Source organism: Falco biarmicus, chromosome 9 (assembly GCF_023638135.1).
Source record: "Falco biarmicus isolate bFalBia1 chromosome 9, bFalBia1.pri, whole genome shotgun sequence".
Lineage (NCBI taxonomy): Eukaryota > Metazoa > Chordata > Aves > Falconiformes > Falconidae > Falco > Falco biarmicus.
Window position 1 is genome coordinate 7,335,245 of NC_079296.1, and position 26,759 is coordinate 7,362,003.

Sequence of the window (26,759 nt, forward strand, 5' to 3'; positions counted from 1 at the left end):
AAAAGTCAAAACTAACTAGGTCAAAGGTAGACATCTGCGCAGAAAAAAACATAGCTCACTTGTCCAGAGTCAGAAAAGCAAGGGTCAGACAAAAGACAATAAATGTTCAAAGCCAGTTTCTAGTCTGTTTTCAGGCAAAGAGCACTTGCAGGAAGTTTGATTGTAGCACCAAGACCAAAAGAACAACTTGCTCATCATTGCTGTGACAGCACCCACCCAGCTGACATCTCCTGTAGCAGCCTCCCGCTGAGCCCTGAACATGCTTCCCCCAAAGCCACCCTTACAACCCAAGGGCCAGGGTCTCTGCAGACCCAGGCTGAGGTGTGCTGGCCAAGCCGGGGCACTGTGCTGCTCTGCCTTCTCTCCCTGAGGGCACAACCCGCCGCCCTGCACCCATGCTCCCACCACACTGACTTCAGGGCACAGTTCCTCCTGCTCCAGTACCTTCTGCCCACGCCTGCACCCAGCACTTGCCTCCCACTGCTGCGGAGGGGCACGGGGAGACACACGTACAAAATACCAATCCTGATCTATTTTCCCTACAAACAGGCAGAATGGCGTTTTCTCAGCTGTCAGGAAACAAAGCCAGTTCCTCTATAAGCGGTGCATAAACTCTCCAAAATCCAGCCCTATTTGCCTGGCAATCTCCCTGCTGAGTCGGCTCCATATGGCTCCAAACACCCAACGTTTGGCAGCCCAACGGTATCTTCCAAAGCAGGACAACCCACAAGGGCTGTCCAAACAGGAAAAAAAAACCACCACCAAAGAGCAAAAGACCTGGTTTCAGACTCTCCCTTCAAACACACTTGTGATCCTTCCTGTCTCATGGTTCATTTGTTCCCAAAACCACCAAGTAACAAGAGGGAGAACAGGATTGTGAAGCAGCTCATTTGAGCTTTCAAACTCCCACACAAATACTAGATTTCAAGCTCACTGCAAAGCCCACATTTCAGTGGCTATTTTACTTGTGCAAGAAGGCTGCTTACGGTGCCAATGCAGCATCAGTCCCTGCCTCAACTTATTTGATAGGGGGGAAAAAATAGTAAGTGTTAATACTGAAAATATTTAAATTCTCTCTATGGATCCTCTTGCTAGACCACATGAAAATTAGTAAGAATGAGCTTTTGCTACTGCACGTTGCATTAGAGGGACCCATTTGGGGATCATACCAAACCTCCATCAGTCCCAAGGCACATTCATGGTCTGTAGATCACTAGAGTGGTTATCTAGCATCAGGCTATTGACAAGTCTGCTGATACATCCCAAACAGTTGAAAGAAGGCTTGGGACTGAAGACAGACAAGAACACCTTATACTCAAGTCAGCAAGATTAAATTCAGGCAGCTTAGCAGAGATGAACCTTGAGAGGGCTTGAAATGCAGGAATGAGCCACTATCACAAGAATTCATGTTGGATTCCAGTTAGAAGACTGCAAAGACCGAGGCAAACCTCAAAATAATGTCACTTCAAGTTTCAACACAAACAAAACTCTTCCCAATATCCAGGTTCTCTTTAAGAAACTGAGTTCACCAACTATAAACAGACTAGAAACTGAGCTGGAAATCAGTTGCCCTAATTCACAGCGTTGTAGTCTGGCTCAGACCAAACTTGTGTGATTTGAATAGCTTGAAGCAAGGGTTCCCACCCCCGCAACACGGAAAACCCTACAGCAACAAAACCCAACTACACACTCCCAAGGGTGGCATCTCACTCAGACCATATTTGCCAGTGGAAACATAACCAGAAGTGAAATTTGCACCTCAAGACCTGTGTTCTCGTAGTCACACACACACTCACACTTTCTGGGTGCTTTCCTGGTGTTCCCATAGTAACTGTTCAGGCACAATGCAGTGACATGACCTTCCAGTGCACACAGCCTTTAATTAAAATCTGTTTGTCCTTGAACAGGCTGTTTTGCAGAGTATCTGACTTATCTAATTAACATCACTGTTCAGTTTGGGACCTAAGCAAACGAGGGGAAGGGAGTGAAGGCTTTTTCTCTGCATCGCACTCTGCCAAGCTTTTGTTGCCACTTAAAAGGACAAGAGTCAAGGATAACAATTATTAATAGAAACACAACCCACTTCTAAAACCCACCTGCCCTTCCCACACCCTCCAGGATCCCCCGGACAGAGCTAGTTTTGGGAAGCAACTTTGCATGCAGTTCAGTCACTGCAGCCTTAAAAGCACTCAAACACGACGCCAAGGGCAGAGGAACCAACTAAAGGTCAATGAACAAACTCCAGCACACAAACACTCCACATACAGCAGCTTCCAAAGGCCACAGCTCAACTGTCCATAAGAAAAACACAGAAGGGCAATTCTGGTAGAAGATGGGAATCTGCTGTTCAAGTGAGCCAACTTGAACAGCCTTGACAGACTGGCAAAGGTAAAACAGTCAACAACAACAGACTCATCACAGCCCCAGTTCCTCCCACAGCACATGCCCGAGACCTCCCCTACCTTCTCTTCTGCAGGTTGCGCATTGTCTGAACATAAAACCAGAGCTCCAAGCCCACCGGCAGAAGGGAGCAGCGGGCCTGAGGTCTACTTGGAACCATTTTGCAGAGAGGTCTCTCTGTTAAGTTCATATGCAGGAACTGGGGGTTTTGAAGGTGCTGATGGCATCTTCATGTCCGTACAACATGCACTGCTCTCCAGTTCTCACTCCATCTGCATGGGCAGCATCACCATTCAGTTACTGAAATCTCAAAACTGTGTTATTTGGGACACTTCTTTTTTTTTCTCCGTATGGTGCTCTTGAAAGGGAAGGGGAAAGGAGCATTGCTTTTGTTTCCAGAGACCTAAAGAAAGTCTTCTTTCCTCTAAGAAATACCATGTCCTTCACCCACTGTTGGTTTCAGGGAGCAGACAGGTGAGTTCAGAGCTGAAACCCAGGAACAAAACAGCATCTTGGTTCACTCGTATTTTTAGCGCTGCCCAAAGACAAAGGGCCCTAGAACATCCCACAGATGGTCAAAGGCAAGCAGCTTCCTCCTTTCTGAATCGGTCTCTTCCCACAGCACTTTGCCTCTGTGGTTGCATCAGCTATTCCTGTCGGTGCCTCTTTGTTGCAAGAGCAGAAGAACTGCTGCTGCTACAAACCTGTCCTTGTCAGGTAAGGAGCTCAGGGTTCCTCCAAAAAAGGGGTCACCTTTGGGCAGAACCACTCATTAGTCTGACAGGCTCCAAAGACACCTCATCCATCAGCCACCCAGAAGGCTTTGGAAGTTCCAGAAACGATCTGAGCAGTTCTCAGACTGGGAAAAAGCAGGAGAAAGGGGATCCCATAGAGCGCATCCCTGCCCATTTAAATGGGCTCCAAACCATCACCCGGAAAGGCAGAGCCCCCAGGTATTAAGTTTCTCCTCTGCTGACACGCAGGCAACATGCCTGGGCCTGTACCACCTTGGCAAGCACCTGCTATTCACGTCATAATACCAGAAAAGAAGATTCAGGCCCTCCTAAGCCAGCAAATCACTGCTGACAAACTGAAGGTGCTGGACTCGGCCATATGGTGTGGTTCAGAAGACAGACACTGCAGAACATGAGCTGCTTTTCTACAGCTAAGGCGCTGGGGCTCGTTAATGCCATTCTCCCACCTTGCTCAACCTTCTAGCTAACAGCACAGTGCATCCCTGACTGTGGGCTGGAACAAAGACATAGGGAGGGGGCAGAAGCTCACTTGAAGCAGTCCTTGTTCGTAAGCCTTGCCTGAATCAGCACAAAGCACTCAGAGATTTGCATGTTCCTCCAGATAGGCAGGATTTCCAAGGAGTCACAGAAGTCACATCCCGGATTCCAGGCCCACCACAAGCAGCCAGGAAGGTCCAAAAACCTCCCCTGATCAGGTCCTAGACCAAAACAAAGACTACACCATGTACAGCAAGCCGTCTTCGTCTGAATGCATGGAGATGACAGACTATGTCAAGCCTGGCCAGATAATGAACCAAGTTTTGAAGGCACCAGTTGTAACCTAGAAATCAGAACAGTGCTGGTGCGTACAGCAACGAGTCCCAGCATCAGCTCCCAACTAGAGCACTAAGCAAGTCCTTCAGCTCCTCCTCACCTCTGCTTACATACACATCTGTACAATGGCAATGGAGGTGGCTCCCAGAGCACTTTAAGATCCTCTGGTGAAACATACTTCAAAAAGGGCAATATATGCACTTAAGAAACAACAACAAAAAGAACAATTTCTTTAAAAGCAGTAAGAGGCCAAATATAAACCCAACGTTTGGCCACAAATGAATTAGGCAATCTGCACAGCATTCTGCCAGAGGAATGAATGAGTGGCATAACGCTGGCAGATCACTTGGCCCCCATCAATGTGACAGTTGTGAATTTCAAACCCAGGAATGGATGATGCTTCTGACACTCATAGGAGGAAGAATAAGGTGACCTTCCAGCATGCGGTGACAGGGATGAGGAATTCTTTTTTCCAATACAACAGAGGGCAGGGCCTCTCTCCCTCCTCCTTAACTTCTTCTTCAAAGAATAGCTGTTCTGAAGGCAGAAAGAGCAGTGAAGAGCAGGAAGAGCAGATATTGCCTTTAACAACAAGATTTCCCAGGGTCATTCATCCCTGTCAGATAGCAGCTAATGATGATGTGTCATTGCCTTTTGGCTGGCTGGCAAGCCAGCTGAAACAATTAGAGTGAAAATGTTCCTTTACAAAAGGTGCACAGGCAAAACACAAGGACTCTTACATATCAAATGTTTTCAAGCAACACAGCAATATGGAGAAGGCAGGGAGGGTCCTGGGAGCACTGGGGATGCTGAGAACACTGCCAAGTAAGAAACAATGCAACCAGCACAAGGTGTTATCAGTGCCGTCAACAATGATCATTACGACTGTTATCAAAACAGCACTATAATTAGGACTTGTGTGATGATACAGGTCCCCAGAGGGGGAACACTACACATCACCCTGCTCTCCCCCAAATCTTGCGTCTCCCTTGCCAAATATTCCAAGAAAATAACACTGCATGGACAACATCACACTTGTCCTGCCCCAGCTGGGCTGGAAAACAACAGTACAGACTGCCTTTAGCCACAAGCTGTTTTGCAGATCAAGGGCTATGCACTGACCCCAAGCTCAGGGCTGCCGCAGCTCCCTACAGCCCAAGAGATAACAGCCGCAGAAGCCAGAGCAGAACACAGTGAAATCCCAGCTCTCAGGTCTGCACCTCAGCCCCATGGCCGCTCCAGGCAGGTGGAGAGGAGACCACAGTGTCCAGAAATTAGATGTGTCCCACCCCAGCCCTCCCTTTTACAAATCCAGGGCTGCCTTGTCTGGACTGTCTTGCTCACAGCACTTACCCTGCTGACAACAAATCCATCAAGCCACAAGACAGAGCTAGGAGGCAGTTGTCTGCTGCCTTAAATATTTTAAATCTCACAGGGCAAGAGAAGCTCTGCTACCTGCAAGGTGAAACTGCGTTTGAAGGGGGAAAAGAAATTAAAAAGGTATTTGATTCATATTAGTGGGGGTGATTGGAAAACCCATTCCCAGCCAGAGCTGCCGTAGTTCTGAAGTCAGGAGTAAAAAGCCCAAACTTTTAGACACAAGGTAAGACAGAAAAAAAACCTCACCAGGAACACCAACAACAGTAAAACCTACTGTTGATTTTAGCATCTTACTTGCAAACTAATTGAATTTTATACAAAAAATAAATGTAACTTCAGAGCACTGATGACAGGGCTAATTAAACATTTTTCCCCAATCAAAAAAGGACCACATTTATCAGGTGCTTTTCAGTGTGTTCACTGGTTTAACTAACTAAATATGCATTTAAATAATTAACTGGCAGCACATCCTTAAAGAAAGTCATCAAGCTGGGAAGTACTCACCTTTAATAATTTCCTTTCCCAGCCTTAGCACAGCTCCGGGACACAGAAAGCACCGTCCTGCTGACTCCAAACCAGCAGGTAACACAGCCAGGTAGGAGCTGCTCCGAGTGCCCAGGGTGGAGAGGAACCATGCACAGGGACATGACGGAGGGAGCTCACATCCCACAGGAACAAGCTCAATGAACTTCACCAGTGTGAAAGCCCATGCTGTGCTTCACAGAGTCTGACCATTTTCATGGGCTTCCCTACATGAGGAAAGCTATCCCAGATCCTCCTGACGCACAGCCCAGATTGATTTGTGGTGAATTTATACCTGTTTAGCCTTGGGCCAGCACTGCAAGCTGCCAGACTAGACTGCTGCTCTCTGCCTGGGACACTCACAACATGTTTCAGGCAGTTGCTCTCTGGCCACTCTGCCCCAGGCAACATCCTCACTCCTCATCAAGCAACTTTCCTCAAAATGAGCTGGGGCTCACATCATCATATCACAGCACATGCACAGCTGCCTCTCACTTGCTCCCAAATGATGAGCTCCCACCTCTGAGAAAAAAATATTACTAGCTCCTAAGTGCACGTGCTTGCAACTCCATACCATTAAAGATCATCACATTGCCATGACACCAGACCTATCAATCATTCAGTTCCTCCTATTCAAGACTCATCCTCCTCTGTACTGCTCATATCTCCTTAACATCAACATGCTCGTTAGCAACCTGCTCTGTTTTGCATGGAGGGCACTGATGAAAATACTCAACTAGCTCACTTCTAAGACCAATTCTTGTGCAACATGGCCAGCAATGCCTCTCCACCCTGCCAACAGCTCTCCCTGCAGCACAACCCCTTGCTTCCCACTCACGGCACAACCCAAGCACTAATCCCCTCCTGACAAGCAGTTTCCTCACAAGGCACCATATCAAACACAGGCTGGCAGGGAAGGGTGACAAACAAATCAAGATATACGTGAAATTAGCCTGACTCAAACTACTTTTGGTGGTTTGAAACTCGCACGCAGAAGCTGGTTTCCCTCCACTCAATGGAGGGCAGAACTTCTGGGGCACTGTGACCTACATGTCACCTTATTAGTAAGGGGAAGAAAACAAACCCTCTCGTTTTGTTTGGAGAGGAAAGGCCAACGATGAAACAATAAACGCTGCACCCAGGTTCTGAATTCTTTCCAAGCATCTGGTCCAGTTTCCTTCACGTCGCCTGAGGCATGCGAAGTGCTGCAGAGGCACCAACACACCTGGAGGGGAGAAGTTTTCTACTCCACACAGTTGCTTCACTGGCAACAGTATTGCAGTGAGTCCTTCCAGTGACCCCCAAACTTAAAATGCTAAGATTATATATATACACACACACACATATATATACACACGCACACACACACTGCTGCTTGAGAAGTGTTTGTTCAAGCTGGAGCTCCAGGGAGTACCAAGATGAAGCGATTTTCACTGCAGTTTTTTTTTGATAAGGGCATGAAACAGAGAATCCAAAGGGGAAAACTACAGGGAGTTCTGGAAACTGCTGGGTCTGCGTGCTGGCTCCGTGTGCTGGCTCCAGATTTCCTCTTCCACGCACTGATGGTAGCATCAGTGCTCAACAGTAGTCATTTCAGTTAATTGCTATCCACCATTAGCTGCAGAGTACTTACAAGGGATTCAATTCCACCGCATATTTGCTAATAAATACCAAATGACAGTGAGGAAGACAGCTGTATTTAGTTGCATTTACCCTCTTATTAGCAGAGCTGAATAAGACCCCATTTCAATTCATAATGGTTCCAACAAGCTGTGTCATTGTCAGAAATTCAAATTCAAACTCCCCACTGCCTGCTTGAAAGCAAAAGTCATCCAGCACTCTCCTGCTTATACAACTACCCTGTGGCTGCACACAACCCTCCATGTGACCAAAGGCGATGCAGATTGACTACCTCTGTGGCTCTGATCCATCGGGACAGCGAGAACTAAAGGCAAACAGGAGTTATTTGCTGGTTTAGTAGCATTTTGCAAAGAAACTTATGATGCTGAACTGGTATGTGTAGAAACTTTTCAACCTAAGGACCACAAAATATTTTGCAAAGATACGAGGGTAGCTATTACCCCATTTTGCAAAAAGGAAGCTAAGACACTGTGGACAAGTTATGCCTCGCTGTGAATCAACTGTAGAGAATGGAAGGGAATCCAGGAGCCCTGGCTCCCAGCACCTCTGCCAGGTCCTTCTTTCCAAGCACCAAGTGAACCACTCAGACTAGAGCTGCTCTGTTAGGGATGAGGTGCAGCATTTTCCACCCAGGCAAGGGTGCTCACACAGCTCGTGCCATCAGCTTAACATAATGCCAAACAATCACTGAAGAGCTTACCCTGCCCAAAGAGATGTCCTCAATTCCAGGAGCTTAAGATACTCACAACCTCCAGAAACCTGCTCTACACCTGGAAGGATTAGGCTCTCAATAAATTATACACTGGTAATAATTATCTTGAATCCATGCTCCAAATCCTTCCCACAAATACAGCTTAACCCATAGCAAGAACAGAGAACACAATGAAATTTTTATGTGTCATCTGAGCAGTGAAACCTCTAAAAAGCAATGAGCACAAACTTAAGCCTTTATGCTCCAAAACTACTCAGATACCAAAGGATCATGACGGGATGTAATTACCCTGCAACATTTGAGAACGCTCAGGTGGGATTAAGGTGCAAATGTGAATTTCATCTCATCCTGATCTCACTTGATGCCCAGTTTCAGAGCACTTAAATTATAAGATGCAAATACTTTCCAGAGTCTAAGGAAATTATCATTAAGGATGCACCAATTTGAAAATTAATTCATTAAAACATGTTCCGACTCCCAAATACTAATAATAAACCCACCAAACATAGGAACTGATTAAGATGGCTCTGAAGCGGGACTGTGCAGGAGAACTCACTTTCAAGAAGTGTGAGAATGAAACCTTCCAAGTAGCCTGGAACATAATCACTTCGCCTGGCTCAGCAGCAGCATATAAACCCCACCACCACTCGCTGTTTGAGCTAAAGGAAAATAAGTGTGGAGGCCAGCAGCACTAGCCTGACAAATGCTCGTGAACTAATGATGCTCCGATCTGAGGATGCTCTTTCCTTCCTAGGAGGCACAAAGGAGGATGCTCGATCTATGCTGTCACTTATTTGTCTCTCCCCTCTCACCTGCAGACCACAAAGGTAACAGCTCTAACATCTGGAATCTGCCATACAGAGTACCAATCCAGCCAGCACCTCCAACAGGATGGATTTTTATGCATTCTTATTTTGTCACTGAGGATGCTTGAAATGAACTCAGCACAATGAGGGAAACTTCCCGAGTTTTCCAAGAGCATTTTGCTTTCTTGTACGGTGCTAGTGCCTTCAATGAAATTAATCCATCACACTGCAATGAAACAACACTCCTGGGATGATTTCACCAGAAGTGAAGTGCTGTTTCCTTCAGTTACTTCCAGAAACCAGAGGGCAAGAGAGGACATGCAGTCTGAATGGCTTTTCATTATAACGTTACTTCGGCAATTAGGTCAACACATCCTCTCGACTAAAATATATGCTGTGATTTAAATCAGTATACTGCTCCTGCTACAAAATACAGTGAGTTACAATGTATACATTATTTAAAGTATAATGATAGACATTAGAAAAGCAAATAGCTTATCAACAGCTATACAATGAAAACAGCTGATTTATTTATTACCCATTTTATTTATGCTATTCAACTTTCATTACCCCCCAATATACAGGGGTTCATTCATGCTAAAATTGTTACTGAAAATGGCTGGATACTGGTTTGGGGGATTATCTTTCCAAATTGAGAAGCACTGTAAATGAGAGATGTCCAGACTCAAGACACCTCTTCTCTACAACGGCCTGACACCTGCCTCCCACAGACACACAGCAGCACTCAGCAGCCAGCCCCCATGGGGCCAGCCTGGACCCCAGCACCACTGCTCTCTTGGGAGGGGAGAGGAGAGGGGACACTTTGGCCCCTCCTGTCTTCTTCATCAGAGCCAGGGACAAGTCCTCATGGACCCTAACGGAGCTACAGCACAATGATGCCAGCTCAGGTTGGACAAAGCAAGCATGCAGCTCAGGACTCAAGCTATGAGACAGCTTTGACTGCAAGGTGTCACAGCCTCCCCCAACTCCTGCCACCCCTCCAGCTGCCAGCAGGGTCAAGCTCAGCTCCACAAGTGTAGCCCGGCACAATTGTTCCAGTTGTGCTGTGGAACTGCACAGGCTGAGGGGCCTCCTGAGACTTCCCTTCCTGCACACCCAGGCTGCTTTTCCGAAGCCAAGTGAAAGCAAGTCTTGTTTTCCCAGAAACGCGGAGGCCACAGGCCCAAGTCTTTTCTCAGTTAAAGCTGCCTGGAAATCCCTCCAACTACAGCCCCCACTTCTCCTTCCTCTCTCAACCTGCCAATTGCTCCTGCCTTGGAGCACAGACTCGCAGCAGGAAAACAACTGCATATTGAAAAGATGCTGCCAAGTCCCGGCAACACCAGGGACTGTCTAATGGCTAAGCCCCACCAGACAAAGGAACCCACCGCTGCCTGTCCCAGGCACCCAGCCCCTTGCCCATGCCCCCTCCACATCCCAACCCTCCCCAGCATCTGCCCAGCACCAGCAGTCGGCGGCTGCGCACGCCCCCCACATGCTGCCTCTTCCTTACCCACACACCCACGCAAACCACTGACCCATGCTCAGTGCACTGCACGTGGACTGCTGTCACCATGCAGGGTAAAAGGCAACGACGGCAAAGTTCGCACCACAGTTTTTCCACTGGCTCCTCAGCAACCTACAGCCCATTTGGTTCTGTTCCCTTCCTGTCTCATCCGCTTCCCTTCAGCCCCAAGCCAAGTATTTTAGTCCAAGAGAGAGAGGCCTTTGGGATCTATCTGGAATCACACACCCTGATCCTAGGCCATGCAGGCTTTGAGCCAGGGAGATGCTGAACAATCACAACTCACCAAGAAACTGCTCAAGATGCTCTGCAACCCTCTAGCACCAACACTCACACTTGAAAGGGGTTTGGATATGACCTCAGCGACAGAAACAGTGCGAACCTGGCCCTCTTACCTTCTGCAGAACTCGCCGAAAAGCTTAGTTAGCAGAAACCAAGCGATCAAGTCCAGTGAAGCCAAACAACTCCTTTTTTCAGCCACTTGGTAAAGCCAGTGAAGAGGGTGACATCAAGCCAGAGCACAGCAGTGAGAGTGTGTGACAGTGCCTTGGTGATGACAGCCCTCTGTGCCCAAACCAGAAAGCCCCAAAGGTGGTTCTCTCAGGTCACAGAAGGCGGGTGGGCAGAGCTTGCGGCTGCGCTGGAAGCGATGCCAGACACTAGGACAGATTTTCTTTGGCAAAGCTGTTGCAGAGCAGATTGCACCGATTCGACATTGTTTTCCTGCAGCTGTCTCACGCTCTGAGGGCTGTTAAAAGCATTGTCGTGCTCTCCCAGAAGATTTCAGGGGTGCTAAAAGTCGGAAATCAGCCCAGACACACTCGTGCATTTAAAAGGCTGCCTTGGCAAACAGTGAGAGAGCTCAGGCGTGGGACACTGCCAATCTCTGTGGCTGTTGCACCGCCACAGGGCATCCCTCTGGATTTTGTAAAGATAATATTCCACACCTGTCTGAAAAACCAGGAAGCAGAGGCTCCCCAAAAGCCCAGATATCAGCAAGGGGTCCCCTGCAGCCAGCATCTCTAGACACAGTTTCTACAGCTCCTCTGTGCAAGCCCACGCCCAGCAGAGCAACAGCAAAAGTGCTTTTGGGTTCTTCACGGCATTACAGAAAAATTTGTACATGCCATCCAGAGTCATCTGCAAGCCCCTACATCAGGGTGTGGCAGGATTCCCAGAAGGCCAGGCCATCACCTCACCGCAACACAGTCCGTATGGGAGGTGAGAATCATGCTCTGCTTTGCTAATCCGAGGAGAACAGACCCCACCGTCTAGCACTGCGCTGCACAGTCTGTGGTGGGTGTCTGCTGCCTCTGCGAGGAACCCTGGAGCTCCAGCATCTTGCAAGCTGGTTTCACTTCTTCTTCGGATCGCGTGGCTTAGTCCTCCACCGCATTTTCCCAAGTTTTTAGCACTTCTGTCCTAGTATAGCTCCATGGATAACATCTACCCTGGAAACACTTGGCACCGCTGCGTGGAACGTCTGTATGAATCAAGTGCCCGCGCCTCCCTGACACAGCACCACATCAGGTTTTGCTCCAACACTGTGATATTAGTGTGATTCAATTACGTGTTTATTATTCAATTAGCAGGCAAGCATATATCACTATATGAGTTTGCCACGTAGATCAAAGCATGGTATGTCTTTACATGTGTGAAATAGGGTTTGGTCCTGTTCTTCCACAGGAGGAATTTAGATAAACATCACATTTCTTGGAAAGTCCTCCTGGATACAGCAAGAACACTACTCTCCCTAATAATTTTCTCATTCCTATCACAAAATCATGACTTAGTTTATATAATGAATTGTTTCTTAAGTGAACTGCAAAACTTACTACAAATAAAAAAAAATAAAATCATGCTCTTTCATATGTTTCTTGGAATTGAGCCTTTGGTAAGGGGAACAAAAGGATGAAGCATTAGATTATTAAGCTTTTATATGCCAAAAACCCTCCACTTTCCTCACAAAGTGGGGTAAAGGCCTGTAGCACATTCAACTCCAGCAAAATATCCTACCTAGACCCTCTATAAACCTCATTACTTCTCTCCCCAGTCTTGACAAAACGCTACTGTTACGCCACAGCAGACACTCCCCCATCCCTAGGACACCAGGGGAGGCTTCTAGTCCAGCTGCAAGCAGGAGCAGATCCTCAGCCTACGGGGATGTTCTGCCTTCGCTGTGCACAGTGGCAACCAGCCACACGTGCTGGCTTAGAGGCAGAGCCCAATACCCTTTGGAAAGGGGAAATCCTTCCCAAACGAAGCTTCCTAAGGCCATGTCTTTCATGGCTTTAACTTCTGATTCCTCCCCCCCATCCTTCATATTTCTTTCTCACCCTGACCTTCCCTGTTGCTGCACGGTACCCCTTGGCGTGGCAAGTATTTGTTACTGTGCACATACAAAGAACGAAGCCAAGAGTTTAACGTTATATTATATATTACCCGTGTGATGGAAACAGAGAGTTAAGGAGACAGAATGAGCAGGAATGGTTAGCAGAGACTGCTCCACAGGCCTATTTCAGGTTTAGGTTAGCTCCTTGCAACCTCACAGGTATCGCAATGGCTTTACACAGAACACAGGCTGCTCTGTAGCACTGAAATAATTCACTGCTCCCTTCATCCCTTGCACTGGTGAAAGGGAGGATATAGCATCAGACTTAACACACGTGCCCAAATCCAGGGAGTTCATTTATCCTGACTACTGAATAATGCATGTCTTCAGAAGAAGAAAAAAGTCTCTGCTCCTGCATAAAGACATTGTCATCTAGCAGCGAAAGAAAGATAAGGCACAACAGCAGCCTGCATGGAGAAACGCACTTCAGGAGCGCAAGCGGCAGCGACACGGAGGATGCGACAGGTGAAAAGATAGCTCCTTACCTTAACCTGTGAAGGCAGTGGGCTGGGGAAGCTGCTGACATGCAGGAATGACACTGCTTCTACACAGATTTTGTGTGCTGGAGAAGCCTGCCTGTTTTAATCCAGGGCATTATGGAGAGGCTGCACTTGTGCTGTACAAACAGCCTCTATAAGCCTTTCAGGAGCAGTTACATCCTCCAACACCATGGTTTTAATTGGGAATTCTTTTAATTTTAATTCCAGTCACGTGTTTTGAGCTGTTACTTTTCTCTCCTCTGTGTGTGCATATAGATATATTTTTTACGTCGCCTGTCTGCGTGCCATGTTAGCCTCAGGCAGCCAGCTCTGAGCACGAGCTGTCAGCCTTGACAAATGACTCAGTTCTCATTTGGAGCCAGGTCTGCAAAGCATCTCCTTCCTTCCCTTCCTAAGGCTGCTGTTAGCACAGCCACCCTGGCCCTGGGCAGGTGAGCTCTAACCTCTGCACATGGGCTTGGAGCTTCACCGAGCCCAGCGGACGTCTGAGCCTGCCTCAGCAAAGCCAAAAGGACTCCCTGAAGTCACACTGCTCAGACCCTCACACCAGATCCTTCACAGAGAGATTCCCACCACAACAGAATGTCATTTCATTCATCAGGGAGAACCAAGGGCAGGGCAGGCACACAACAGTTTTCCCTGCTCACTCCTCACCCTTGTGTCACTGCCTATTTGGTTTTAAAATAGGGACAGGGAGAATCCTGGATGCTGTGGCAAGGACTGGTCCAGCCACTCGCTGGTGAGCTGATGTGCTGAGCAGCCACAGGGCAGGACAGTCACAGCATGTGGCCCTGGCACTCCTTCCTGCAGACATATGGCACAGCAGGACACCTCTGTCAGAGGCCAGCGTCTCAGACACCCATGCAGCTTTCACAGGCTTTCTTTTTCTGCTGCTGATCTCTCAACACAACTTTCTGCAAAATGGGCACTCAGTGGCATGACTGATGACAACTTTCTGCCAAAAACACTGATGCCAAAGAATAGCTTTATTGAAAGAAATGTAGACATTGCAGAGTGAGTTTTCATTTTCTTCCAGAACAGCAGAGGAAAAAGTGAGCTTTTTCAGCCATTTCATTATTAACTCCTTAGACACCTGAACAGGTTGTCAAAGCTCCCTGTCAAATACAATGTCCTCACAGAGCCTGTGGTATTTGCTTGCACGCTTTTACTGTTTCCACTGCCAGCAGTACACATGAAAGGGATGAATGCAAATACCATGACAGCCTCCCCTTCTCCAGTCGCTTCACCCAGGAAAGCGCCAAACCACAGACTTCAGTCAATCAACTAGTTCATGCTTGCAGGTTCTTGGATTATAGCCCTGATGGAAGCAATTGATACAAATGCTGGCCAAGGGCTGCAGCTTTAGAATTCTGGGAACATTGTGGTGAACTCATATGTTTTTATATTATTTAGACCCATGTAGGAGCTCAGACACTCGGCTGAACTCAGAGGCCAGGAAATGCCTTGAGGCACATGTGGAGTCTCACAATTCCAGGACATTCATCTGCATTTATGTATGCAAGTCCCTGTTCGCTCACCATGAGATGCTGGCCAATGGGTTTCCCAAGCAAGCTACTCCTCACTTAAATCAGAAGGGCTTATTTGTCAGAAAGGAAAGAGAAACACACATTGCTCATGATACTAGGCATTTTCATTTGTTTAGTCACTGGTGGTTTATACATCTGCTTTCATGCTGCAGAAAGCTTGGCCAGTAAACAAGTCAGATCTGATGGCCTCTGTGTTTTGCAGCAAGATACAATCCATAGTGCCATTTTCTCAATACAAATCTCCACAGACAGTTGCTAAAAAAGGGGTTGATTTCTGATGCAGATTCAGCTGTGGTATGATAACTTCACAAGAGCATAGCTGGAGCACAGCAACAACAGGACCCTCCTCAAAGCACCAGCAGCCACTGAGCACCCCATAAAGCTTCCTGCCTAACTGTTAACAATAGAGATGTGTTTTTCTCTCTCCATCTTTCACCACACCCCAAAGACAACCACCTCTCAAGGCAGGCCATCCAGGAACTCTACTCAGTTCTTAAGTGATTTAACTTACAGGCAATTTTCTGCTAAGGAACAATTTTTCTCCTCATCCTTCTCTTCCTTTTTACATTAACTGCTCTCTTCCCAAAGCCTAGGAGACAGATAACTACATAGAGTCACAAGTGCCTGAGCACTCCAACAACTCAAGGCTGTTCTTTCTTCAAGCCAGTACCTGGTGTTGGGTTCTTCATGGTACCCAGACCCCACGGCCACCCAGGCTGCCCTCTTCCTCCCCCCTGGGGCCTGTGGTTTGCAGTGTTCCTACCACATTTGCAAGGAACACTTTGTGAACGGGCAGAGCCTAATATCTAATTCACCAGCTGCTAACTTCCTTCTAAACAACCTTTTGCTCCCTCCCATATTAAGCAGAACAGCAGAGCCATTGTAGTATCGTGCAGCGCTGCTGTGTTGGTTCAGTAAAAGACGAAGCCAAGGTCTCCTCTTCAATTCACAATTAACCTCACTGTGACATGGGTAAGGAAGTGCTGAAAGGAAGGAGTGGGAGTCAGGACATTCAGCTCCCAGCTTTGCCACCATTATCCTCTTTCATCCTGAAGACTATACAATTTTTCACCCTTGAAAACAGGAACAATATTTCCCAGAAAGGCTGCAATAAAATACTGATGTTTACCAAGCACTTGAAAACCCTGGAACGGATATAACCTTTCCAGGATCCACTCAGTCTAGCGCAGCAGCACGGGACACTAGGCAGTACCATAATACAAACCATGAACAACAGTAATTAACAAATAGCTCCAGAGAGATTAATATTAATCAGCCCTTTCTAGCTCTCCTCAGGCATGAATGGATACTCCACAGATTGAGCACACAAAAACAACCTCAAGCCTGCAGCGTGGATCACTGGAGAAGCTTGCTCCACAGCTAATTTGCACTCAAGCGGCTCCAAGCCAGAGTGTGTGAAATTGTAGCAATTTACACCAAAGTGCCCATGGAGGCACCGCCAGCCAAGCCCCCGCACAGGGCACACAGAAAAGGCACCTGCCGTGATAGCCACTAAAGAGCACATATAGCTCAGCGGTCTGCAAAATCACAGGAGCATCAAGAAAGTCATGGAAACGCACAACCTGGCAAAGCCATTTGGTACAGCAAACCCCGCCACTCTACCTGCAAATCCACACAGCTGTGCGGCTTTTTAAAATCAAGGCACAGAGAAACTCCACCACACACACCCCCCATTTGCCTGTCCCAGCAGTGGGCTGGGCCATCCCCTCAGGAACTCAACACAACTATAAATTACGTGTGTTGCCACAACACTTGCAAGCCCCACGGCAAAGCTGGTCTCCCCACACTAAGCCTGCTGCAATCCCACAGCAAAAGTCATTCCTCCACTGGCTTGACGGGGCAGGCAAGCACGAGCAAGGCTGCAAATCGAGTAACTTGCCCCAGGTCTTACGATGGATCAGCAGCCAGACCCCGGCCCACAGCAAGCTCTACAGAGCATCCAGAAAGGGGCTTAGAGGGGCAGCGCTTTGCTTTCGCACAAGCCATGTCAGTCTGCTCCCCGGCAGCCAGAGCGTGGGAGGGAAATGGAGCTGGGTCCCCAGGGCAGGAAAGGAGCCCGATCATGCAGTGCATGTTCAAAGCTGCTTCCCAGGAGCATAACAGCCATCATTTTCTGCAGCTCAGAGAGCAAACTGCATATATCAACTGACAGCACTAAGTTTTATTCATACATTTTTTAAAAGCTGCTTCCAAGACAAAACATCTGCTCTCAGGTGGAGCCAGGGCTCAACATGAAATGGCTTCTACACTAAGTTATGTTATACTAACAACATAGGTCTTTTCCCCATTTTAAATCCATTTTCTTAATCTTTCTCCTGCAGCATCTGAAGAAAAGATGCATTAGCACCAAACTCACAGAGAAAAGCCCCTCTGACTGCTCCAAAGGGTGTAAATGCAAAGTGTAACACACAAGCATGAGGGGACACTAGACAATCCAATATTCTTCCTTCAGGTTTAACAGCTGCACAGAGCTACTGACTTACAGCAGAAGATGAAGCTTCTTCAGCTACATCATTTCTAACCTCAAAGAGTCAGAAAGGAAAGGCATGTTGTTCTGGTGCCTGTCATCATAGAATGGTTTGGGTTGGAAGGGACTTTCAAGACCATCTAGGTCCAACCCCTCTGCCATGGGCAGGGACACCTTTCACTATGCCAGGCTGCTCAAAGCTCCATCCAATCTGGACATCCTTGGGCAAAATCTTCTTGCTGAAAGAAAACTGGCAATAGCAAAAGATTTTTAAGGTATTTATTTCTAGCCCAAAGGTAGCGATCAGAGTGTAGCACTGCCTTCCAAGTAATTCATTCAGAGTTTGCATGGTTGCTCCAATGTCTAAGGCCTTGCAAAGGGGTCTTTTTATTACTTCCCCTGAAATAAGGAAGAACAATCAGATATCAATGAGATGCTTCAGCACATGCCTGCTCCCCCTTTCCCAGGCTTCACTGGGACAGGGACCAGTCATACACTTGCAGCATCACGCCATTACGCTGGTTTGGCTGCCCACTTTGAAGGATCACCAGTGCCTCAGATTAAGTTCTAAAAAAGAGCCTGCATTTTCTCCACTCCTGGTGGAGGCCACTGCTATCGCCCTTACCAGCCCTGTCATTTTATCCCAGAAGAAGTTAGTTAAGTACAGGGGGTTGTGCCGCAAATTACTCATTTAATATTGCCCTTGAAACTGCACTATAATGATAAATTTTCACTTCCTTCCCTAGGTAGTTGCATAACGTCACTGGGCATTGTTTAGAGTGCTGCTGTGCTCCGAGCCAGGGGCAGCTGGCGTCCCCTTTCCCCTTCTCCTCACCAAGCACTGGCAGGACCATTACCTTTCTGGTTGTGGATTTTGTTTCACGGTTTTACATTCTATTGGCTTACTACATTTAACAACAGATAGATGTGACTCTGAATGCAAGTAGCCTTCCATCAAGATTATTTCTATTTTCTTCAGCTTTCAATGGGGGAAAAAATAAAAAATTCCATTTGTACCAGTTAAATTAAGCCAGTTAGGAAGTCAGATCTGTCAAATAACATTTAATTGAAAGTATCTTTCGGAAGGGAGCAGCTCAGTCAATGGAAAGCTTTCCCACTGACAATATAAATAGCCCAGGCCCAGAATTCAACAGCCCCACTTTGTGGTCAGGCTATGTAGTCTGCCTGCCCAAAGGCAGAAGGAATTTTTGTTTCATGGCTTTGGTTGGCATCTTTTTTTATAACAGGGGAATGGTTTTGAATTCTGGAAGCTGGGCTGGCTGATCAAAGTGATACACAGGGCAGGACTGGAAGCGGAGGAAACTAGGTATACTTGAGCAGCAATTTGGAGATAAAATTGCTCTTAAAGCAGAGAGGTATCAAGGGTTAAATAAGATGCATCCCTCCACATGAAGAAACTTGCTGCTCGTGGCTTCTTGCAGCATAAGACCTGACAGTTCAAGCCTGTTCTTCAAGCAAGGCTGAATGCAACTCTGGACATCACCTAAAATGCAAAAATACAAGACAGCAAAAAAGCAACCACAGCAGCACAAAAAAATATAGTTTATATTCTCTGCTGACAGAAAGCCTGATCTGTTAGAGAGGCGACAAGACAGCACAGAGTAGAAAGTAGGGCTGGAACACCAGAGTATGGGGAGATGAAGCTTAAGACATACCAGTATTTGCTGTAGGGAAAGCGCAAACTGCGTGTGATTATGGTGCAGTAACAAAGTTGTGCCCTGGGGACATGTGAAAGCAGCATGGCTGCAGGAAACATAGGACAAGCCAGGAAGTCACCAGCTGAGCAGGGGACCCAGGACACAAGCCAGGGTCACCCCAGATCCACCTCAGGACAGAATGAGGAGGGCTGGGTAGGTGGCAGCAGGGTGGTCCTGCAGAGCTGCAAGGGAAGGTCTGCCCTGCCCCAGGACCGCCACCTCCCCACTGGCTTTCCTCTGTCCTTGCTCAAGCTTCAAGTGCACCTCCAGCTGAAAGCACCAGCAATGTCCCAAGCACAGCAGCCAGCTTGGCTCAGGGAAGGAGGAGGGGGATGTCACCCCTCAGGGCAGTCCATCCTTCAGGGCTGGAGACCTCTTCTTGCTCTAATGGGAACATACACACACACTCTATTGGTTTGAATCCAGACAGATCTTCCATCCTGATGAACTTCATTTAAAAAACATAATTCTATTAGCCATAGTCCATTAAAAAAATCCCTTCCTAACTGCACAGCATACTGCAGATATTTTGCTACAAATCTGCAGACCTCGAGTAGTGGGGAAAGAAACAGATGTTCCAGCCTTTTACCAACATATCTAATTCTAAGCCTTCCTGCTGCTGGCTGTGATTTTGCTCATCCTCAAGGCGCACACCAAGGTAAGGCTTTCCCCTGTTGTTTACGTAATGGATCAGGAATAAATCCAATGTCTGGGAAACACTCACTACTGAGCGGGAGGAGGGGAATGCCAACTGAGCTATGCAGCCTGCTCCCGTCTCCTTTGCCCAGGTATTTCTAGTCTCCCATCACCTCTCAAGTCTCTGCTATCGTCACCAGAGCAGTCACGGTTCCGCTGCATTTGACTGAAGAGAGAAATGACCACAAAGGAATTTTAAAATCACTCTTCTGTGACAAATCAATTTCTCAGCCTTAATAAGGAGTTTTCATCCTTTGGTGTAATAGGCACTGCTCCCTTGACTTTGAAAATAAAAGGCAGCAGATCCACCAGGAAAACAGAAGTTAATTACACACAAGATTTTCACGTGGCATATAGAAGTCATGCTGCAGACACCAGCCAAAGCTCCGATAAGATCTGGATCCAGAACGGGACCCATTACCCATGGAGGCAACTAACCTGCAACACCTGGTCACCATGATCCAACCACAACCCAGTGGCAAGAGGTCCTTGTTACCAACCACAGACCCCAAGGACATTCTCTGCCCTTCAGACTGCCCCAGCAGCCACACACCACCACCCGCCCCCACCCCCCCAATCTCCTGATTATAGGAACCCTTTCCAGACAGTGTCCTTTCTCCCTTGTTAGCCACGAGCTCTTTCAGATACTTTCCCAGGAGAGATGCATTTAATGACTAATGGAACAGCTAGGAGAAGGCACCTCAGTAGCTAGTGATGGAGCACCAGATAGCGCGGCTCGCTCATGCTCCACGGACAACATCCCAGCCAGGAAGGGCTAAAGGCTGCCTCACTTCCAGACTCACTCCTCTGCTCAGCTAGGCCCCGGGGTGACCAAACAGAGCATTAACCGTACCTTTTGCAGGGAGCTAGCTTCAAGGGGTGCCCTTGGGCCATACACACGAGTCACATAAGCTTCTTTGACTTCAGCTGACACAGTAGCAAACACGGCATAACCCACAAGCATGTGGCCAACGCACAAAGTTCTCTTTCTAGTCTGCTTGGCACAAATGCCTTCTACAATGCGAAGTATTTTGGGATAATGAATCCAGATGGACAGCTCTCAACCCAGGAGCATAAGGCACAACAAGCAGGAGGCCTGGCATGACTTGAGTGAGTGAAGTGCAAGTCAGTACACAGGAAGAGCTGTGTATCATCTCAACTTGATTCACACGTGCTCATACAAGTCAAATTAATGCCCTGAAGACAACAATTGTTTGTATTGCAGCAGCACCTAGAGGTCAGAAGTAAGATGAAGATCATGCTGTGCTAGGCACTGCACAGGTACAAGGCACATCCCCAACCCAATTAACATCAGACCAAAGGGAGAAGGGAAAGAGAGCTTCTCTCCCCACATCCCACAAGGAGAAACACAGAAGAATCAAAAGTGATGCCCAAGGTCCTGGGGAAACTGGCAACAAAGCCAGACACTGATTCCCAGTCAAGGTCTGGCCAGCAAGGGTCCCTCTCCCTGCTGTGGTGGAGACTAAATGTTCTGCTTGGCTCCGCATTGGGATGACCACATTACTCGCAAATGCTGAAACTACGAGTGAGTTGTTCAACATGTCCCAAAACAGATGTCAACAAAACCAACACTGCACGCTAAGCTATCATATAATTTTTGCTCAGGCCGCCTATTATGCAGCACAGCTATTTAGAAATGCTTGTCCCGTTTTTCCCATCCTTCTGACTAATGGAGACTGACTGCACAGGCCTACAAAAGAAAAATTGTAATCTTTTAGAAACTTCTAAGACAGCATTCTCAAATGTAATAAGCGATTTCAAGTTAGATCTATGGAGTAAAGAAATAGAAAAAAAGGGTCATTTCCACATTCCCAGCTTTCTGGCAGTGGAGAACACCACATTTTCACTGTGATGCCAAACTAGCCCCCCCTTCGCAAACCTGCCCACCCAGGACAGACTACTTTCAGTCACAGCATGCACAACACTCATTTCCAGCAGGAAAATCCTTACCTGGAGACAAGAGGACGGCTGTGACAATTTGGAACATCAGAATAGGGAGACAGGGGAAGTCTGCCAGGAAGTCAAACACAGACAGCATGTAAAAGTATCCTGCAAGCTCAAACAGTTTAAAATCATGTCAACATTGTATTTTCTGCATAGGTCCTGGTTACACAACAGATGTCAACTGCACCAACTCCAAGTGCAAAGACTTACAAGTAGTTACTTCTCATCCATCCTACCTGCCACGAGCTACCCCAGGCATCAGTGCCCCAGCCAGACCTGCGAGTGCCTCACTCACAGTGCCACCCACTCAGCCCGGCTGCTCAGTGCCAGGCGAAGCGCTGCTGGCTCGGATACCTGCACAGCCAGACCAACTGCAGAGTGGCCTCTGGGCTACTTCGAGTGTGGCAGCAGTGGCCAGGCTCCCCAGCAGCCAAGCATTCACCTGGCTGCTCAGGTGAGGTGTATTCTCTCTCCTGAACTCCGCCACCGCCTCAGCTATTGCCAGGGTCTGCAATAGCTGCTACCGCAGTAGTTCAGCTGTATCTTTAGCAAGTGCAAAGGGAATCCTTCACCTGAGCCCCTTCCCAGTACCATAGAGCAAGCCCATCACCATCTTCCTCTGCCAACCTCCTGTGAGCCAACAGCTCTCCAACCTTCAGGCTCAGAGGATTTGCAACGAGGCAGAGCGCTCTTTGTCACCACACTGCTGCTCAGATCCAGCCCAGGTTAACACAGAGCCAGGAGTATCACCAGAAGGCTTACTCACTTGAGTATTCAGTGAAATTCCAAATGAACACCAAAACTGGCATGGCTGGTGGTACCAGTTCTCACCTCTGAGGCAGATGCTAATGAATACCAGAAAGAGAATAAATGTATCTTAAAAGCAAGCAATATATAACTTTTTTCTTTTCCTTTTGAATGAACAAATGGCAACAGTGCTTTTAGTGTTATATGAAGTCCAGATTTACAAATTTTTGAAAGTTTACAAGTACTAGCAGCAGGAAAACTATCGTAATATTTCATAGCATCGTGACCCCTTGGATACGCGCAAGATGAACAGGAACCATTCCAGAGGGAGGCCCACCCCAACAGTGGACTTCCTTCCCAATGAGCTTTGCAAACACCAGTTTATCCTGCCTTCACCACCACCCCGAGTTATAGCCTCTCTTACTGCCTTCCATGTCAGAAGGCCAATGATTCTTCCATCTCAGTTTTCCCACCAGAACAGGAGAAAGTTGCTATCTCTAGAAAGATCCGTGGTGCTCACAGAGCACTCTAATTGCCCAACGCGCATTCAGGTCAGGTACCCCCTGTACTGATGTTAATGAGCGAGATGGAGACTGTTTATGACACAATCAAGGAAAGCTAGTAAACATTACAAAAGCCAACAGCTCTATTGAAAATACATAGCACTGCAAGAGAATGCAGAACAAGGGGAAGGGAAAGGGACACCCAGAAGGAAGGAACAAAGCACACTTATCTGAGTTTTCATTCCAGTTTTATACATTTCTGCTCCAATTGCAGCATTATTTAATGTTCTTTCTGTGTGGGATCAATAATGTCTCAGTGATGTCACTGCAGGACAGCAGTGGTTTCCCTAGAACATGCCCATGCCTCATTCCCAGACTCTAAAATCTCCAGAGTGACCTTTTAAAAACAATGGGTCAAATCCAGTGCAGGTCTCTGGACACTGGTCCCTAACATGACCTTGACACTCTCAGGAGCCATGGTCCAGGGGCATCATTTGATGGGTTTGGTGCTTCCTATGCATTCAAGGTCAGGTAGGCAGCACAAGGTCAGGTAGTGAGACTATCTGTGGCAGCAGCAAAGAGCAGAGAACCTGCTGCAAGCAGGTATTTCACCGCTCCTGCAGCCCAGATTCTGTCTGACAGAAGTCCTCAGAGGTTACATGCTGCTGAACTGGATACACTTAAATTAGTACCAGATCAAAACCCCATGGAAAATAAAGCATTAACTCAGGCTCATAATACTTGCTCAGCTCAAGTTTGTGAAGCATGATCACAGAGTTCAACATTTCCAACAAGCCCCACCAAAGATTCTACATCCAATACCAGGAGCTGGCCACCACAGACATGCCAGCCCTGCTCAACTTCTTCCAAAGCCCTGTACTTCCACCAAGTCTTCCTCAAGACTATCAGTTCCACAGTAGCAACAGGAATTAATTAAATGGCATCAGAAAAGTTAGCTAGAACAGACAAAGTGCTACACAGGACCTCTTCTGCAAAATTGCATATGGAGTATTACTGCTATAGCAGAGATGCTCCCAACTTTGGTCGCTGTAAATAGAAGAGTTTGGCTGAGTCAGCATACAGATTGTCTGCTGTGAGCACAACAAAACAGATGCCTTTGTTTAGGAGGGGCTGAATTTAGGGAAATACCAAGGGACGTAGTAAAATGAATGCTTTCATCTCTTTGTGGCATGCTTCCTTCCACCCCATCCCTCTTCCTAGAAGGAATACACCTTCCACCATCCCCCAGATAAGCAGGAGTGCCTGTCTGCACAGGCACCTTCTGCAGTTCTTACACCTGAATTACTGCTCCCAGGCAAAAAAAAAAAAAAAAAAAAAAAATCACTAAAACTTTGACATCAGTCATTCTGGCTTTACCACCTGAACAGTCCCCCAAGGTTCCACCCATCACCGCAGGTATGCCTACCAGCTGGACTTCAGAGTCATTTACTTCAAGCTAGAAGCTTCTACACTATGATACAGTGAAGTTAAGGAAAAACCTCTTAAGTTACAGCTCCATTAGCAGTGCAGTAGACAGAGAGGTTGCAGCAACATGTACTTTGAAGGCCTGCAGTGCAAGCCTGAAGACAGTTTTAACACCACACACCCTGCCAGAGCCACCCTGACCAAGCCACAGGAGAGGTGCTTCCCATTTCTCTTCTCTCATCGCTAACAGGTGGTAGCAGTGTGGACCACGCTGAACAGGCACATGTTAGTGGTACGCAGCCAACCACCAGGATTTCCTTCCCAAAAAGGGCCAAAGCCTATTCCCCAAAAAGTTTTCAAGAAAAACAAAAGAAAAAGAAAGAAAAAAAAAAATCCAGTCTGATGAAAAGCCAGTGTTTTTCTGCAGCTCCACCAGGTAGGCAGACCAATGGTTGTAACTCTGGATTCTCTTTTCATTTTCTCAACCAAAACAAGAAACACCTGCTGTCCTAATGAACCAATACACATAAAACCAGACAACCCACTCGCTGCCATGCTAATTATTACAAAGCATGCAAAGAGAATTGATGAAAAGCTACTATATTGCACGTACTTCGGGGTTTTTTTGTTTCACCCTCTAGTCCAGATACTGCATTATCTCCGCTTCTGACTGCTAGAGGAGAAATAAAACCACCGTGAGGGTAAACAGCATAAACACCGACGCTCTAAGCAATGCTGTAAGGCCTCGCATTGACTCCCGTTTAGACTTTTTTATTTTTGGTCTAAGTGGAAAGAATGGGCGAGATGGGCTATTTTAACGAACGACAGACAGCCTGAAGCTATTTTTTGCCAGCCTTGTGTGAATTTCTGTAGCGCCCAGTTTTCAAGCTGAGACTTAAAAGTCTCTGCAGTGCGATCAGGAGCCTCCCATGGAAATGCCCAGCGCAGACCAGGCTCCGGCATCAGCCTCCTCGGCAGGGGCAGCCGCTCGCCCCGGGCTAGCGCCAAGGAAAGCCACAGCTTGCCCCGCGGCAACCTCGGCGCCCGCAGAGGAAGCCGGAGCTGCCCCACGTAGCGACCCTCACCTCCCTGCCCTCCATCTCCTCGCGCTCCGCTCCCGCCGGGTCCCCGGGCGCGCAACAGCTCCTCGCCCCCCGCGGACGCGCTCCCGCTCCGGGAAGCCGCCGCCGCCCCCCGCCCCGCTCCCCCCGCCGAGGGGCCCGGGCGCTGCAGGGCGCGCTGCCCACGGCGGCGAGCGCAGCTCCGGGGCCAGCGGGCGGCTCCGGGTCCCCCGCGGCCGAGCGCCCGGCCCCGCTCACCTCGAGTAGAGCCGGCGGGCGGCGGAGCCCGGGCTGTCGGCACCGGGCGGGCACGCCATGGGCGCCGGCCCCGCCGAACCGCCCGCCGCGGCGGAGGCAGGCGCGGCTGCAGCCCGGCACCGGGCAGCGGAGTATGGCAGCGGCGGGAAGTGATGCGCCGAGCAAAGAAACTCGCGGGCAGGCCCCTCCTCCGGCTGATGTCAGCCCCGCGGCGGGCAGCGGCCCTTCCTCCTCCTCCGCCCGGCGCCGCCGCCCGCCCCGGGGCCGCGGCTCCGGGGGCAGCGGGGCCGGGCGGGACCCTCCGCTGCGGGGCTGCGCCCACCCGGCCCCCCGGCACAAGGCGCGGGGCAGCGGCGCGGCAGCCTCGGGAGGTCACGCCTGTCCCCGCTCCCCCCTCCGTTTAACATCCCACCGCGGGGCCTCGGCACTCACCCCCGGGCAGCCGCGCTGAGCCGCCCCAGCCCCCTGCTCGCCCAGCGAGGTGCGGGCACCACACCTGCACGGTCCGGGAAAAGGGGGATGGCACAGCATTACCGATGGCTCACCCCCACCATACCTCGCCACTTCATTCCGTGATAAGAAGCCTCCAGTTCCCCTTAGCCTAAGCCCTTTTGTCCTCGAAAGTTGGTGTCTACACCTGGAGCAGCAGGGAGCAGGACCTGGCACAGCTGTGCCTGCCTTCTATGAGTCGGGGGTGGGCTATGCCAGAAGCAGACTTCGCCACAAAGCAAGGTCTGGCTGCTGCCTTTGGTAGTGAGGAATCTACCAGGAACGGGGGTGTTTCCCTTCCTCTCTGTACGTTAGTGCCACTTACCCAGCAACACCAAGTTACACATCATGATCATCACAGTACACTCCAAAGAAGGGCAGGTATAAATGGTGGCTTTCAGTGGGTTCTAGTAACT

The 26,759-nt window shown here is 48.4% G+C and overlaps 1 protein-coding gene across 3 annotated transcripts in view; it reads right to left on the bottom strand.

Annotated features, from left to right (window-relative positions):
• Positions 1-26,011, bottom strand: part of GPSM1 (G protein signaling modulator 1) — an 83,047-nt gene extending 57,036 nt beyond the window's left edge. Inside the window, exon 1 of one of the 3 annotated variants that reach the window (XM_056351090.1) lies at positions 25,855-26,011. In XM_056351090.1, the coding sequence (XP_056207065.1) occupies positions 25,855-25,913 (59 nt within the window). In that variant the 5' untranslated portion in view covers positions 25,914-26,011. Of the gene's footprint in view, positions 1-2,462; positions 3,343-25,148; positions 25,209-25,854 lie in introns of those variants that run through there. The other 2 variants (XM_056351091.1, XM_056351092.1) reach the window with 2 other exon arrangements.
• Between the last annotated feature and the right edge of the window lie 748 nt (positions 26,012-26,759).